Raw genomic sequence first — 14845 nt, 5'->3', positions numbered from 1 at the left:
AAAGAAATATTGCACTGAATCTCATCTATACATACTAGTATTAATATTTAAAAATAAAAACAATTACCATAATTTAAGAACTTCAAATTGTATTAGGATCTGAGCTACCTATTGGTGATGTAAGAAAGAAGCTGTAATGCAAACAAATTATGTAAATCCCAGGCTGACCTTGAACTCCCAGTGATCCTCCTGCCTCAGCATCCTGAGTGCTGGAATTACAGGCATGTGCCACCACACTGGACAGCACTTTTAACAGGGAATCACTGAAGAATTTTGGGGTAGGTGGTTGTCTGTTCCAAAAATAATAATTAGAATCAGCAATAAACTTGTCAGTGCTTTGGTTGAGTAACAACAGACAGAGAAAAAAGAGCCAAATGTCCTGAGTGCTTAGATTAGGACAGGATGTATGCTAAGTTGTTGTCAGAGTTTTTCTGTGGAGCCTCAGCAACGCTGGATGAATAGCATGTATCTCATCTTAGTGAAGAAGAGCTCAAGCTTGGAGAGGATTAGGAACCTTTGCTAAATGAATCCGACATCACAAGGTTTCTCTTCTATATAAATACAAATAAAGGGCAGAGTAAAAGAGAATAGGAAGTAGAGAGATACATGTCTCTTAAAGGTGAAAGGGATGGAGAGGTGGAGGCAGAGGGAGGGAGAAGGAAAGGGGCTGGCAAAAGGAATTAAAATGTGTTCTGCACAGGTACAAACTCCACACAAGGAGTGTAAGCATTATGTACCATAAATATGTATTAAAAACGTTCCTAACATGACATTGTTAGTAAATAATAGCATTGTTTGCTCCAGAAATTAACAGTTGACTTACTTAAGGGGAATATGAGACAAAACTTCTCCTTTCTCTATTTTTTCTTGGGCGGGGCGCACTAGGAATTGAAGGCAAAGCCAGAGACATGCTATACTTCCACTCTACCACTGAGCTGCATCTCAGAGCAAGTGTTTTAAGAAATAGATTTCCGGCTCAGTGTGGCAGAGATGGCTTGTAATATCCTCCCATAATCAAGGAGTTGAGGGGAGGCGGCTGCTAGGCAAGGACCACAGTTTTCAACTCTTTTGCATTGTTTCTTTCCTATGGAGAATTTGTGCCCAATTAAATTATAACGCTTCTATTTCTTCCCACGCTTTCCCTCCATCTTCCAGCAGAGGGAGACACTTCCTCCTCCTCCTAGGGAGGGCGCCCACAGGACAGAAAGCCTGGGATACTGCATGATGGTGTGGAAAAGCAGCCCATCAGCTGGAAGCGGTGGTATTAGATATTTGCTGGCCAAGAAAAGAAACCTCTGTTGTGTTAACCGATGGAGGTGTGGGGTCCTATCTGTTCCTGGAGCTGGTATTGTAACCAATCAGTTGCTAGTCCACTTAAAGTTATAAAGCAAATTGTTCATATCAATAAAACTTGTTTATTTGTATTTGTGAATTGGATGAAATAGTGCTAAATATCTGACTTGCAATGAAGGATGTACAGAAATGTTTAAAAAGCAGTAAGCTTCCCTTCTCATTCACTGGACCTCAAAAGAACTGAGGCAGCTACAAAGTTATTCAAGGAGAGTCACATAAAGTCTCAATGGTTGGAATCAATTCATTATTCTGTGCTGGTTACCATAGTCTCTGGGTTTTCTAAAAGAAAGGGAGAAGGTGGATAAATTAAACTGCTTAGGTCTCCTGGTTTTCTCCTTCAGATGTCCATGAAAAGCTTCCAAAAAAGCAAGTGGAACTGAATTTAAATTATGTAATTATTACTTCTTGGTTATTAAATTACTTTTCTTCAATTGAGCTATACCACAATTCCAGAATTTTCTTTTTCCTGGGCACAGGTATTTGTCCCATGACATGTATTTACACTGAGATTTCCTTTCTCTACAAGTAATGGCCTTATAAACTACACTGATACTTAAACCCACCAGCACTGTTTGGTTCTCACTGTTTGTTCCAATCCTACCTTCAAGGTTCATGTATGCCGGGCTGTTTCAATACTCTATAGCTTCTTTAATGGAATTATTCCCTTTTTAAATATTACTTAATATAGTTTGATTTTATTTAAAGTGACATAATAATTGTGTGGGGCACAACTTGAAAATTTGGTACAATTTTTATAATATGAAATGACCAATTCAGTCTACTGAGTATATATATATCCATTATCACACATGCTCATCCTTTCTTTGTAACAAGAACATTTAAAATCCACTGTTGGCATTTTTTTTTATTCTGAAGAGAGTAATACCAAACAAAATAAAAGAGTCAATCAAAACAGTGAACATGATACAGGACTTCAAAGCAAGATAATAAGAAATCAACAATGGCTACCATAATGCCTCTTGCTATCTTCAAAGTAGCTGCCTGTATCATCAGATATAATAAAATCAAACAAAACAAAATAGAATAAAATCGATCAAAATCAAACACTGAAAGCAATATAAGGCTTAAAAATAAAATAACAGGAAATCAACAATGGCTAGCATGATACATTTTGTTATCTGTAAAACAGCTGCCCATACCATTAGGTATAATAAAATCAAACCAAACAGAACAATGAAAATAATACAGGACTTCAAAACATGATAACAGGAAATTAACAATGGCTACCACCTTCCCTTTTAGATATTTCCTCCGCTTTCATTTTCACAGTATGTATCGTGCATTTTGGATCTCACTAACTCCTTCAGTTTTTTATACCAGGGAGCCAACACAGTGTTCACCCATGAGCATGATCTCAAGTTGCATCCATTTACCTACAAGAGCCTCGAGGTTATCTTTTGTATAGCTGAATATCTTTCCGTTGTACAGAAATTCCATGTCTTTCTTACCCATTCTGCAGTTGATGGGTAAGCCACCCCTGCTTTTTTCTGGTTCTCTGTCACATGGAATAGTGTTTTTTTCTCTCCCTTGACTTTCAGTCCATGAATTTCCTTTTGAGTTAAATGTGTTTCTTTATAAGACATTTCTCTCTTTCTGGGCCCTCTCTTGAGGTCTGTCTGTGTCCCTGCTCTACCAAAGGCCCTATCCACCTCCTGGCCATCAGAGTCCAGACTTCCAGGTGCGTTTTTCAGGAAGCCCAGTGTTCAGATCCCTCTCTCAAGGGCCCGAAAACCAGCCAGGCCAGAGGCGCAGTGCTGATGTGAAGCAGATCGCTTCAAATCAAAGACTGAGTGCAGAGCCGGACTGAGGTTTTCTCCCAGCACCTCTGGCTTGAGAACGACTCTTTAGGATCCTGAAAAGAAGCCGGTGCCAGCCACCCAGCAGCGCGCACGGGTTCCCAGCGCGCGGCACCGCGGAGCGGCGACAACGGGCTCAGAGCTCAGCGCAGGGACCGCTAGGGCGGCGCTGGGGACCCGCGACCCGCGACCCGGTGACCCCGGCCGCGCCATGCGGAACAAGCACCTGCACTGGCTGGTGGCCTTCGCCACCCTCGTCCCCATCGTGCTCTTCAGCTTCTCCTGGTTCTGCCTCTCCAGGATGGCCGACATGAGTAAGCGGGGTCCGCGCCGGGGTGCGGGGGCCTCGGCGGGGAGCGGGCCGACCACGCGCGCCCACCCACTCGTCCGCCGCCCGCAGTGGGCGCCGCGGTAACGGGCGCCCGGCTGGTCCCGCCCGGTCCGGTCTGGTCCGCGTCGGGGCTGCGGCGACCGCCCGGGGCGCGCGCTCGGGACCGGGTGGGGCGCAGGCCGGCCTCCCGCCCCGCCGCTGCCCCCCCCCCCCCCCCCGGCTCCCTTCTTCTTGATCTTCTCCAGCGAGGCGCGGGTGTCCGACTCGGCAGCTCCCGCCGTAACCGCCTCTGTCCCCCGGGCGCCGGTTGGGGCTGGACCCGCCCGGGGTGTTACCTGCAGAGCCGGCCGAGGCCGGGTGGCGGAGACGCAGCACCGGCGCGATTTGGGGCTCAGGTCCGGCACCGGAACGTTCTCAAATAAACCTGGAGCCTGTGTGACGACTACCCCAAGCACTCCAGCGTTTTGCCTTATGGGCCACAGGACCGTCAGTCTAGCAAACGGAAGTTAAAGTTGCCTGGTTAAATTTGAATGTCAGACACAGCGAAATTTTTCGTATAAAAAAGTTGCATGGGACGTAATTGTTCCAAAAACTTATTTTTGTTTTTCTGAAACAGCGCTAACGCGGTGGATTATTCATCTTTCACCCTAGTTGTCCACACTGTGCCGCTCAGGGTTCATACTTGAGCTCTTTAACACTTGGGAAAACTGGGCGTTATTAATCCAGGATGCTTTAGGTTAAATTCTTGTTTCTCCCACTGAACACATTTATGATTTAGGTGTAAACAAGGTAATCTCCGCAGTAGTTTAAAAGTGGCTTCATGTTAAATCAGTACTACATTTTGTCATCATGTACACAAAAATGCCCCATTCTAGCTCATCGAAATACGAGAAATACTAAAAAGTACGTCGTAAGACCTCTAGTCTTTCGCTTATATCCTTTTTCATTTTCTCTAAAGGAGACTTTTAAAATCTTTTTGTATTAGAACAAACAGTGAGCATATTTATAACAAAAATAAAGGGTTTCTTGTAACTAGAAAACAAGTAATTTTGTTTTTTAAGAGAAAAAATAACTATAGAGAATTTCAAAATGATACATTAACAATGGTGAATATACTGCATAGTATTATCTTCAAAATAGTTGCTCACATTACATGATACAGGCATGCAAAATTGATCCAACGTATAAGCACAATCCATTCTTTTCAATGAACAATGGAAATTAGTAGTATAATTATCAGCTATCCTGTGTGTGTGTGTGTGTGTGTGTGTGTGTGTATTCTTTTTCCTTCTTTTCTCCTTTCCCCCATCTCTGTTGTGCATTCCTCTTTCACAGTACCTATTGCACATTTGGATCTTATTTCCTCTTACATTTTCTTACATTAGGGAGACACTTTCTTACACATGGGAGTCTGATTTATTTCACTTATGAGTATGGTCTCAAATTGCATCCATTTACCTATAAAAGCCTTGAGATTATGTTTCTTTATAGCTGAGTTGTACTCCATTGTATAAAAATACCATATCTTTTTTATTTGTTCCTCGGTTGATGGGCATTTGAATTGTTTCCAAGATTTAGGTATTACAAATTGCACTGCTGTAAACATGGGTGCACATATATCGCTGTGGCATGATGTTTTTAATTCTTCTGGGAAAATAACCAGCAGGGGAATAGCTGGGTCGAATAGGACCTCTAATCCTAGTTTTTTGAGGAATCTCTACACTGATTTCTACAGTGATTGTACCAGTCTACACTCCTACCAACAGTGGGGAAGGATTGCTTTATCCACTCAGCCCCTCCAGCATTTGTTGTCGGTTCGTTTCTTAATGATAGCCATTCTTTCTGGGGTGAGATGGGATCTCAATGTTGTTTTAATTTGCACTGATTGGATAACAGTGATGCTGAACATTTTTTCATGTGTCTATTTGTCATTTTTTCTTTCTTCATCTGAGAAGTACGTATTCATCTAAGATGCCCATTTTTGAATTGGATCATTAAATTTGGGGGGCCTGATTTTTTTCACTTCTTTATGTGTTCTAGATAGAGTTTCTTTGTGTGAGGTATAAATGGCCATATTTTTTTCACATTCTGTGGATTTTCTTTTCCCTCTGTTTGTGATTTCTTTTGAGGTGCAAAAACTTTTTAATGAGACGAGATCCTAGTTGTTGATTTTTTGAGTACTTCCCAACCAGTTTGGGTTTTGTTCATGAACTCTGCCTATCTTGGGTCTTCAAGATTTCTACATAGTTTGTCTTGCATTAGCTTTAGTGTTTCTCTTTTAATATCTAGATCTTTGATCCATTCTTGATTTTAGTTTTGTGGTGATAGACTTGGGTCTAGTTTTAGTCTTTGACAGTGAAAAGCCAAGTTTTCCAGAACTATTGTTCCAATGAATATGTTTGGTCCCTTTGTCAAAGATAAGATGGCTGAGTGTGTTTGTAGTTGTATCTACATCTTCTAATCTGCTCCACTGATCCTCAGGTCTTTTTTTTTTTTTTGTCATTATCTTGCTAATTTTATCACAGCAGGAAAGCAAGTAATTTTGGAAGGCAATTTAGGATAGCAACCTTAGAAAACATTTTAATATAGTTAATATTCTTACAAGGACTAACTTAGATTCATACAAACATTTTGATGTTTTTTTTTCTAGTTATAACCAGAAATAAGTTTACTTCTGCAATGGATTTAGACTCCTGTTATTCATAGATACAAGTTCCAAAAATGATATATTTCTGAGAATGAAACTCGTAAAATAGAAGATGAGTCAGAGTTTTCATTTTCTATAAGTTCATCATATTAATGATTCATTATTTTTTTCAACAAATTATTTAAACTCTGTGAAGACAAAGTCTTCTCTCTCCTCTTTCTCTTTCTCTCTCTCTGACTGTTCTGCTTACTGCATTGTTCCTAGCATCTGGAAGATTGCACAACATCTAATAGGCATGTGAAATGTTCAAACAAATGAGTGATCAGGTTCACGAATGAATAATTGAATTTACTAAGTACCTATTCACATTGTAGGAACTAGGTTAACAACAACGACAATAACAGCAACAACAGCAAAATTCTGTTCTAGATCTTGTGTTATGGTTGGGGGAATACACATCGGTGATACGTGATTACTGTATGAAGTCAGGCGTAGGTGGGGACAGGAAGGAAAGTACTGACGTTATGCTTTGGTACTTAGTTGCTTTGAAACTCATCAAACTTGGTACTCAGTGCATTTTGACTCCATATTTTGTCCCAGTATTTGTCCTTTGTTTGATACTCTATGCACAAGAAAGAACTTGTTGTTGTCACTTGCCTTGTGACTCACTACCATTTCCAGCCAAAACAATTTATTTGATACTCACTGGTTTTGGTATTCTTTGCTCTTCCTTGGACTAATTAGTGAAGGTTACCAAGGACCTATGTATTTTGATGTGGTTGTCAGAGAAGGATCTTCTGTGGAAGTTATATTTGAACAGATTTATGAATGGAGTGAGGAAGCATTTATGTGGATATATGAGGGAAAAATCTTCTAGACAATGGGAAAGGCATATGCTAAGGTCCTGAGTTTGGATTGCATTTACTTGTGAGACCACAGTAGGATTATGAGTTTTATTCTAAATAAGAAGCCATTGCAAGGTTCTGAGTAAAAGACTGACATGATTATACATGTATATTTAAATAATTGCTGAATTTGGGATATGAAAGAAAGAAAAAGAAATAAAAGAATAGAAAAGAATCGTAGAATGCTCCAGGATCTCAGCATTAGCACTATTGACGTTTTGCGCTGGATAATTTGGGGGGGGGGTATAAGCGGTACATCCTACATATCACAGAATATTCACAGGGTCTCTCAGCTCTATCCAGTAGATGCCAGTAGCATGTCCCCACTCCAGTTGTGACCATCGATGTTTGAGAACCACTAGTGTTACAGTTTGTATCTAAAATGCCACCCAAGGTCCATGTGCTGAGGCTTGGTTTCCAGCTGATGGCTTTGGAACAGGACTGGGCCATGAGAGTGCTGGTCTCGTTATTGGATGAATGTGCTGATGAGTCTCATTGACAGCTTCATATCGAGCGGGCTGTTCGGAGACAGGGCCCAGGCACAGGGCATGGGTTATGGATGTGTGGCCCTGAGAACTACACGTCGCTCCTTACCCTGTCCTGACTAGTTATTTCCTTTCTCATTGCTTCTGGCTGCCAGGAAGTAAGCAGCTTTCCCTGCTATGCCTTTCCACTGCAATAACCTGCCTTGCCACAGGTCTAAAGCTGTAGAACAGATAGATGATCAAGCACCGAAGCCTCTGAAACCATGAGAAGAAACCTTTCCAGCTTTAGTTGTTTTTCTCAGGCATCTTATCACAATGACAAAGAACCAACACAACTGATTTATATGGCTAAGAAATGGAATTGCCATTTGTTAAAATGGTGAGGCTAGGGAAGAATTAGGTGTTGGTAGCAAAATCAATATATCTATATGCGTGAAGTACCCATTAGAGAACCCCAAGCAAGAATTCAATAGGCCATGGGATATGTCAGGCTGGACCAGGATTGAAGAGATTAACTTGAGAACTGTCACCATGCAATAGTTAAGTAGCGGGTCCTGACCTAGATCTCTGATCTCCCAAACGAGTGTATGGCAGAGGATAAATAAAAAGAGATAAATTTATGATTTTTTAGGGCTCCAGGAAGATCAAAACCCTTTAATTAAGCTTGAGACTCTGAGGACAAAGACAAAGAGTTTTCTGGATCAGTCCACTTCTATTAGGACCAAGGACAAAAGGCAGGGAAACTGAGGAAAGCACAGGCAATGAGCAGGACCTTGGGAATCACTTCAAGGACGTCTCCAACTAATGAATCAAGTCAATTCAGTAGCACTGTGTTATCATGAAGACATGGTAGAAGTGAGACTGTAGGAGTAATCTTTGCAGCTGCAGTCTCTACCTTGTTAATTGGGGTTGGAGCCAAGTGTCTGCACTGTAGCCTCATCATGCCCTTTGAGATATCTCTGGCCTCACAGGCCACTACAAACCTCATCCAGGACCACTGATTCATGGAGGGTCACTAACTATGAATCAGCTCCTGTCACAGGCAAGGGGCCTAGGCCTAGGACAGACTCACAGATAAACATAGAAAGCCAATTAGTAAAATTTAAATCCTGCTCAGAGCCGCTTCATAGTCGTCTCCAACAGCTAAGGTTATGGTATAGAATGAGATCAGCTAGGGGACAGATGGAAAATACCAAGCAGAAAGCCTTGGGGAATTCCAGTATTTCACCATCAAATGAAAACTAGGAAAGTAGGAGAGCAAGCCAAGATATTTCAGGGAGAAGAGTATGACCGTGAGAGACACAGTGAGTTTTCTAGGGCAGTAATAAAAGTCCTCTCACTATCCAAAAGGTCATCACTCCTGTATCACTGGTGACAGCAGCAGCCCCTGGTGTCCAGGGTTTTGGTTTTAGAGGTGCTTCTCCCCAGTCAACCATGGACAATAACTACAATGTCAGAGACTGACGCTCTCTCATTCCCAGGGAATGATGAAGGGGGTGATCGCTGCCTTTAAACCCAAGTTGGGCTGATAACCAGTCCTAGACTGCCTCCTTTGCCAGTGTGTTTCCTGGAGGCCTTAGTCTTGTGTTAGCCGCCTAATTTGGAAGCACCCACACTTACCTGCCACCTGCAGCTGGCATGCACTGCTAAGTGCTGCTACAGCTCACACTGAGTTTCTTCTGCTGTGTTCTGTTGGTCCCAGCAGTCACAAAGTACCCAGATTGAAGCAAGAAAAAAATTGTTGGAACCTGTTGACCAATGACAGGGGAGGTCACATGGAAGAACATCCGATGAGGGGGAGGATGTTGTTAGCCATCTTTGCTGTGCCCTTCTGACCCCGCCTTCCCCTGTGTAACTGAGTGGGAAGGAGGTAGGGAGGCAGGGTTTTCTGGGCAATAGCAGTGTGGTGGTCTCGCTTTCTCTGGAAGATGTTTCTGTGTGACAAACATCCAGCACTGGCTCTTTAGTGGGATGCGGCTGCTTCCCAGAGCCTGCTGGGCCCTCACTCCGCACTGCTTATTCCCTGGCATGGGCCACCCACCACTGCCATGTGCATGTCCTGTCTCCTGGCCTTGCCAGGACCTCTGCCTGCTAAGTCTTTTGCTTCACGGGCGCCTCCTTGTGGTTCTCGTGCAGTACTCACTTGGCCAGGGCAAAATCTGGCATCATTACCACTAGAATCCTGGGAATGGCTTCACAGATGACTCTCCGTGCTTCGCGGCTCCTCTCCTGACCCTCTACATCTGGCAGCATGAGAGTCCTTGCAGGTCCAGTGATTCTGCAGTTTTCAGGGTAGGAGTGCTCCACTGCCCCTGAATTAGTGAAGAAAGGCCTCATTCTGGAATACCCACACTTAACTTTTTTGAATTTTTCATCCCATACAAATGGAGTATTGTATAAATATAACTAAGGTGTCTGGCCTTGTGGGAACATGCCAACCATGTACATTGTTACATCGTTCCATGGAGCAGGGCTGGGGAGGAGTGGAGTGCAGCCCTAAATCAGCAGAATCTGGGGTCTAGTGTGGATTAATGCCTGGTGGAGTTGAAAATACATTATGCCAACTGTCACAAGTCAAGGTGTATTTGTAGGGAGAAGTTGTAAATGTTTTAAATTTTATCACTGTCAGGAAAGGAGTATATAATCCTAGCACTCTGGGAGGCCAAGCAGGAGATTCGCAAGTTTGAGGTCAGTCTGGGCAACTTGGTGACTACAGGCGGTCTCTCAAGATTAAAAAGTGAGAGTGGTGGTGGCTGAGGTTGTAGCTCAGTTAAGGGCTCTAGGTCCAATCCCTAGTACAAAAAAGGTAAGAAATTAGGAATTTGTAATGGACCATAGTAAATCAAGAATTCGTGTTGTAATCTAACCACTAAAAGAAGAGAAAAATGACATATAACTGTCTCACTAATTATATTAAATGCTCCAAAATGAAGTTAAAATAATTTCTAATTTAATATAAAACAAGAAAAGCTTGATACTTACAAGAAACATATTTGAATTATAAAGACAAATATTGGAAGAAAATGTAGGAGAAAATATACAATCACAATCTCAATCAAAAGATACTAAAGATAAGGATAGTAGCATCAGTAAAGTAGAATCTAAAGCAAAATGTAACATAAATTTTGAATCAACCTAGAATAACTATCAATAAGATGCTTTTATTTCCTATCATTATGTTAAAAATCATGAATTCTAGACATTTGGAAAGAATATCAAGATTTAAAAACCAACACAGATTTCCCGTGAAGAACTATACATTTTGATCATTTCTATTACAAAGCACACACACTGTCTTAGCAATTCCACTACATAATAGGGTTTTATTGGTGTACTTCTTACTATAGATTTATAGCCCAACTTCTGATCTCATGGATTCGTATATCTAATCCATGTAGGATTAGGTTGTTAAATATTTTAAGTAACATCCCTACCACCATATATCTTAGGGCAGTGGTGGCAAACTTAAGGCACATATGCTACAATCAGCTGTTTGCATCATTAAAAAGCTCTAAAAAGTTTGCCTTCCCTGTCCTAAGTAACTCTTGAACATGCTCACTAGGACACATGTACCAGAATATTCTTGGTACATGAATGTTCTTATAATATTATTGCTCAACAAGAGGAGAGATAAATACATTGTGGTACAGCAACATCTTTTTTTTTTATTTAAAGAAAAGGAAACAAAAAAAAAATACATGGAGATTAAAAAAAAAGGGTAGAAATAATACTAAATTACAGACAAACAAAAGGTAAGAAATTGCCAGTTGATGAGTTACAAATTGTCTTCTTCGAAATGGCTGTTCATGTTATAGAATTAAAGTATTTAGAATGACATTCAAAAAAGTGACCCTACAAACCATTCTGCTTTATGGCCAAACAAAAGCTCCGTAATATGATTATCAGTCCCACCTATTTGTTTTACATCTCTAAGAGGATAAGGTTAACCATATCAAAACAGAACAGAACATTTAAAAAAAAAATAAAAAACAATTTAAAGAAATACAGATTTCAAAGCAAGTCCACTGGAGATCTACCTTATCTAACTGTCTCTAGCGTCTTACAAATAGTTGTCCCTAACTTCACCCACTTTCTATACTTATTGAATATTATAGAACAAATCAAATCATTACAGGATGATGGAGTCTTTTTAGGTCCTCAAGTTCCAGATTAGGGAAGACATTTCCAACTACCATCGCATCTCTCATTCTCTTTGTGATAGCCGTCCCCATCTCTGCATATGCTGAAGTTGAGCTGAAGAAACCAGTCCAGAGTCATTTTAATCAGCAAGCAATAGATTGCTAGAATTTATATTATAATGCTACAAAATAAGCCTCGGGTTTTTCAGGTCTCTTCCTCAGAGTATTTGTTCCTATCCTCTCTGTATTATAGGGAAAACCAAGTCATAACAAGACAGCGAAACAATTTCCTAGATAAACATGCAATGGATAAGACTTATAAAACTATAATATAAATGATCTTCCGTAGCTACTATGTTTTCTCTTGCTATTTTCAATAGATTTGTCGACAACACTGGCTTATTATAGTTAAATATACTATCACCTATTTTTATAAAAACTTATCTTTGACTGCATTGTAGTATTTGAGAGCTGTTACTGATTCATACCAGTATGGATATCCTTTACATCCTGTCATGCTCAGAGTAGTTTCCTCTACTTTTAGGGTTGATTCTAACACGCATACCGATTTCAAATAGGATCAGTCAAGGCCAACCAATAGTCTTATGATTCAGATACAATTAAGATCAGTCATAGTAAGACAATGTAAGTAATACAGGATTTCAGCTTAAGTCAATAGGAAAATAAGGATAGTTACCATGGTATAACCTGCTATTTTTGGTTCTAGAGGTCTGTGTCCTCAAATCTGATATGAGTGGACAGACCAGAACAAATTTAATTCAATCTAAATATGGCACTAGGACTACTGTGTCTTTTAAATCGTTATACACCATTAGCAATGACCTCTGCTTTTTTTTTTTTTTAATATAGTTTCAGAGCTGTCTCTACCAAAGACTAGCTTACCGTCTCTGCCTCATGTCTGCTACTCCACTTTTCTGCTATAATTTGTCCACCTTATTCCCTCATTCCATGGTCTGCCCCGTTCACTGAGGCCTCTCTGCCACTGTAGCTGTAATCCTGATATCTCTTCCTCTCTTTCTCTGTAATGTCCTTCAGCGCTCTCTGTAGGGTTGGATTGGTGGCCACGAACTCCCACAGTTCCTCCTTGTCTTGAAAGTATCTTATTTCTTCATTAATTTTTAGAGAGAGTTTTGACGGATATATGAACTTAGGTTGCATATTTTTTTCCTTCAGGACTTGGAATATTTCTCCCCACTCCCTTCTTGACTTAAGAGTTTGTGTTGATAAGTCTGCTGTACAGCAACATCTTTACAGCAGTTAAAATGAATGAACTATAGATTGACTCATCAATTGTGAATGAGTCTCAAAAGCATAAATTTAGGAAAAGAAGTAAGTATAGAAGAATGCATCTGTTTTCTTTTAATTGATGTCTAACAGCAGTGTAAGTCAACTTGCAAAATGTTAGAACCATAAAGGGAAGCAGTGGATAATTAATATAAAATTTAGAATTCTCATCTGAGAGTGGGAAGGCAGGAGAATGGGATGTGTGAGGGACCTAGGTGGGTTTTCTAAGCTCTGGGTAGTGAGTTCATGGATGCTCATTTTTATTTTTTAGCCTTTAAGCTGTTTTATCTACTTGGTCTCAAGCCTAATATATTTCACAATAAAACCTGAAGCAATCCAGGGGATAATGGTGCATGCTTGTAATCCTAGCACTCTGTGGGGACTGATACAGGAGGACTGGAAGTTTGAGCCCAAAAAGTTTGGGCAACTTTGTAAGACCCTGTCTCAAAATAAAAAATAAAGGAGTAGGGATGTAGTTTAATGCAAAGGCCTCAGGTTCAATCTCCACTGCTGCAAAACAAAATAATAAAAAAAAAAAACCTAATGTATAAAGGGCTTTAAGGAAATTTAAAGGGATTGATGCATACTATGATTTGATTATTACAAAGCATACGTGAAGGTGAGTAATTCAAACTGTATGTTCCCTTTTTAGCATCATCTCCTACCAACTGCCTCCTGTTGTTTGAATGCTGAATATTCCCCCAAAGCCAGGCTTGGTCCCTACAGTATTACTATTGGAAGTAGTGGAATGTCTAAGAGGTGGGGCCCATTGAGAGATTGTTAGGTCTTTGGAGGAGGTGCCCACTGGTGTTGCTATGTCCTTGGTTTGGAGTGTCCTTACTTGCTTTTTGCTGTATGACAAAATTCTTTTTTTTAAAAAAATTTTATTTTTATTAGTATATGTTTGTAGAGCATGATTGTAGTCAATGTGGGGAGTTGGGATGTGTGCATAACACGTCTTAATTCTCGTATGTCCCTTTCTTCTCCAATCTCTTCCCTTTCCTCTTTTCTGCATCTCTTGGTTCTGTTCCCATTTGCAAAAGCTCTATCTCTCCGTTTCCTATTATTTATCTTTTATTCTGCTCTTTAACTGATTTATACTTTGGCAAACTCTGTACCTTCTTCAGCCTCTCAGATATTCCCTCTGCTCTGAAACCTTTCTACCTCCCTCACCTTCTCCTTCTTCCTCCTTAATCACCCCTGCCTCGCTGGGCCTGTGGCTCGGAAGATAACTCCCTTGTAAGAGTTATAATTAGTTGTTTAAATATATGCTGTTTGTCCCCATCCCTTGTAGCCTGATGGCCTTGATGTAGAGTAAAAACCTGGCTTTATCCTATTTGTTCTGTAGTCTCGTGCAGTTAGGGAAACACAATAAGTAGTCAAAGAGAGAAAAAATGAGGTGTCAACCCACCTCTTCTCGCTGGGGTATTTACTGAATGAAGAAAGCCAGTGGAGGAGGGCGCAATCATTTTGTTTTTGGCTTTGTGTACCAGGGCAAGGAGTTTGGGCCTTGCTCAGTATTTGTTCAGGGGACCTTTTATAGGCCCAAAGCAGTGTTTCCAGAAGATTCATCATGAATTGGAGGTAAGAGATCAATTAAGAGGCAATTATAATACTACAGCTATAGACAGTAAAGGGTGAACTATGCTAATATCAATGATCATAAAGATAAAACAATTAGAGAGGTCTGCAACAGCACTTCTTAAATTTTAATGTGCACACCCCAGTCAGCTGGGAACTTTATCGAAATGCACATTCTGATTCAGTAGCTTTGGGGTGAGTGGCCTGAAATGCTGCGTTTCTAGGAAGGTGAGAGCTGAGACAAGCCAGAGATTTGCCTGGTCCAGTACAGTAGCCTCTGCC

The 14845-nt window shown here is 40.7% G+C and overlaps 1 protein-coding gene across 1 annotated transcript in view; it reads left to right on the top strand.

Moving 5' to 3' along the window:
* Positions 1-3270: 3270 nt before the first annotated feature.
* Mgat4d (MGAT4 family member D) overlaps positions 3271-14845 on the top strand; it is a 50916-nt gene continuing 39341 nt past the window's right edge. Inside the window, exon 1 of the mRNA XM_063260517.1 lies at positions 3271-3484. Within this exon, the coding sequence (XP_063116587.1) occupies positions 3382-3484 (103 nt within the window). The 5' untranslated portion in view covers positions 3271-3381. The remainder of the gene's footprint in view (positions 3485-14845) is intronic.

The sequence above is a fragment of the Cavia porcellus genome, unplaced genomic scaffold, assembly GCF_034190915.1.
Source record: "Cavia porcellus strain 051 isolate PalLab524CR breed Dunkin Hartley unplaced genomic scaffold, mCavPor4.1 scaffold_14, whole genome shotgun sequence".
Lineage (NCBI taxonomy): Eukaryota > Metazoa > Chordata > Mammalia > Rodentia > Caviidae > Cavia > Cavia porcellus.
The sequence above is the reverse complement of the archived record's forward strand: the minus strand, read 5'-3'. Positions and strand labels throughout refer to the sequence as shown.